Source organism: Capsicum annuum, unplaced genomic scaffold (assembly GCF_002878395.1).
Source record: "Capsicum annuum cultivar UCD-10X-F1 unplaced genomic scaffold, UCD10Xv1.1 ctg26622, whole genome shotgun sequence".
NCBI lineage: Eukaryota > Viridiplantae > Streptophyta > Magnoliopsida > Solanales > Solanaceae > Capsicum > Capsicum annuum.
The window spans coordinates 1-2693 of NW_025832921.1; the positions used below are offsets into that span (position 1 = coordinate 1).

At 36.4% G+C, this 2693-nt stretch overlaps 1 protein-coding gene across 1 annotated transcript; it reads right to left on the reverse strand.

Moving 5' to 3' along the window:
• Window positions 1-1395: 1395 nt before the first annotated feature.
• Window positions 1396-2621, reverse strand: LOC124890895 (31 kDa ribonucleoprotein, chloroplastic-like; the record flags this gene model as incomplete). Its single annotated transcript, XM_047402750.1, has 3 exons — window positions 1396-1497; window positions 1704-1826; window positions 2520-2621. Coding segments are annotated over 3 exons (327 nt in total), but the record flags the coding sequence as incomplete, so codon positions are not given.
• Between the last annotated feature and the right edge of the window lie 72 nt (window positions 2622-2693).

A 2693-nucleotide genomic window follows, 5' to 3' on the forward strand; every position in this document is an offset into this window, starting at 1 on the left:
CTTAGGCCAGTGGGTTGCCTCCACCTCAGTTCCCCACTTTTTACCCTGAAAATACCTTAAGTCTTCCACCAAAATTGCAAAGTCAGTTTCCTACTATGGTTGATGCACCACAGCATGCCTCAGAATCTATTCCACGTCAAATGCACCTCAATACTTCCACCACTCTTTCTTTAGATCCTCAATATAAGTCTACCACATTCACATCACCACATACCATTTGTACTTTTGTTGGTCAACCTTCTACTAATGCTTCCACTTTGGCTATCAATCCAACGGTTGTGCTTCCCCAGTCCACTAGTGAATCCACGTTCAATACTCGTGATGATCATTGTTATACTATTGAGCCTACAGTTAAGTTAAGTGGATTGCAAAAATTTCTTACTAAGAAGCCTAGCATGCTAGAAGACCCAGAGAAAATGGTTGGGAAAGTTAAGAGTGTAAAAAATAATATGAAAAGTTCCTTGGGACTTGTGGGCTATGAAGATGTTTCATATAAAAACTGGGGCATGTTTTCAAGTGTTAACCTTCCTCCAAGCTTTAAGACATCAAAATTTGAGGAGCTTGGTGAACAGAATAATTCTGTGAAACATTTGGGACGATATTGCAATCATTCAAGGGAAACTGAAGAAAAAAAAAAAGAAAAATGCTTCTGTTGTCGTGCCTGGGCCAAAGTAGAGTTTGAGAGGTCCAACTCACCAATATTGTCAGCCTCAATCCCGAGCTTACATATCAAATCCACTTATTCATCTGCAACAAGGTTCCTCTTTTCAAAATCTAAGGAGTTCCATTCCACTTTCTCAATGTCCTTTGAACAATGCACAATTGTGTACCCATCCGTTTTCTTATCCACAATGGCATGCACCTATCCCTCAACATCGTCCTCGACCACCACAAATTTATTGGGAAACCTCTAAATTTAAGTTTCATCCGAGGCTAGAGTTCGCAAAGAGGAAGAAGGAAAAGGATAATATCACTTCTATTGGGGATTCCTATGCCAGTTTGTTCCAGAGATTGAGACATTGGGGCATTTCCTCCGCTTTCTATTAAAGGTTATGAAGGTGGTATCATCACACAAAATACTGCTCTAAATTCTAGCCATTTTGATTCATCACTGATGAACTCTCAACCTTTGAGATGTCTTATGCATCATCTCAAATGTTGTTACCTTATTTAGGATATCAGAAGTTGGTATCTGCTGGTCCAAATTGTAACAATTTTGTCCACCTAGACAAGACATAAAAGTTGCATTGACATGTCTTGAAGCATGCATATGCTTCTGATTTTTGTATAAAATTGATTTTTAAGTGAAATAGCTTTAACTTAATGATTCAATAACTGTTTTGCAGAAAAAAATCATCATTGTTCTATCAAAGAAAAAGGACAAATATAACTCACATAACAGTTGTACAACACTACAGCTTTCTTAGCTTTTTCGACAGTGCTTATCATCACAAACCTGAATCCACGACTCCTATCAGTCTCCCTATTGTAAATAACCTACAAAAAAATAAAATTCAGTTCCACAAATAATAAAGCTCTAATTTTCCCATCCTCAGAGATACCTATAAGTTGATAGTCAGTTCTATTCACATAAGGAACCCGTAACGTAAAACAGAGAACATGGTGGTTAGTAATTATTAAGTAAATGAACATGAAGAAAGCAGCAAGGGAAATGGTAAGTCTAACCAGAGTCAGCTACTTACGTCACAGTTGTAAGAAAAGGGAACAATATCCTCAAGCTTCTTTCCAGTGAAGATGTCAATCTCTACAAAGTAGCATTTAGCATGACCGCGCTTGCCTGTCTTGGAAGTGGAAACTTCAACCACCTTCAACAGCAAAGCAGTCCTATCAGTACTCATAACTATGAATCTACACGGGAATACACAACATAGCTAACAATGGGAAAAAAGGAGGCCTATCAAATCATGATTCCAAAGCTGTAGAGTAGATTGAATCTCCAAAACTTAAATCACTGGAACTAACGCCGGAGCCAAAAAAATTTACAAAAGGAGGTTAAAAATAAAGTGAATGCACGAACAAGTCAAAGTAGATTTAACATCTATTATATATACACACCACCCAACCTGGCTCTGCCCGACTGAAAGTTTTGTTGTGACAGAAATTTTAGTTTTGACAACTGAGAAATCCTCAAGGTTTAATGGTGCACTATTTGAAACATTCCAAACTCAGGGATAACAGGACATACATTAGAGTCAAATATATACATCTTTTGGGACCTAAAACCTTATTCAGTGAGTTTAGAATAAGTGTGGTCTTATTATGTACTTTTTTTAAAATGGTGCAGTCCCAATAAAGGAAGTAATAGCATTACAGAAACAACAAACTAACAACAATAGCAGGCAGCTAGTAACAAAACGGATCGAACAACAAAATTCATAGATTCAACATAAGTGTTCTTTATCTACTTTCAGTAAATTAAATAACAGCTCAATCAAAATAATAGAAATCGAATAATTTCACCATTGTTCTAGCAGAGAAAAAGGACAAATATATCTCACATAACGGTTGTACAAAACTACAGCTTTCTCAGCTTCTTCAACAGTGCTCATCGTCACAAACTCAAATCCACTACTCCTATCTGTCTCCCTATTGTAAATAACCTAAAAAAACAAAATTCCGTTCCATAAATAATAAAGTTCTAATTTTTCAATCTTTTTTAAATAAAGCTCAAA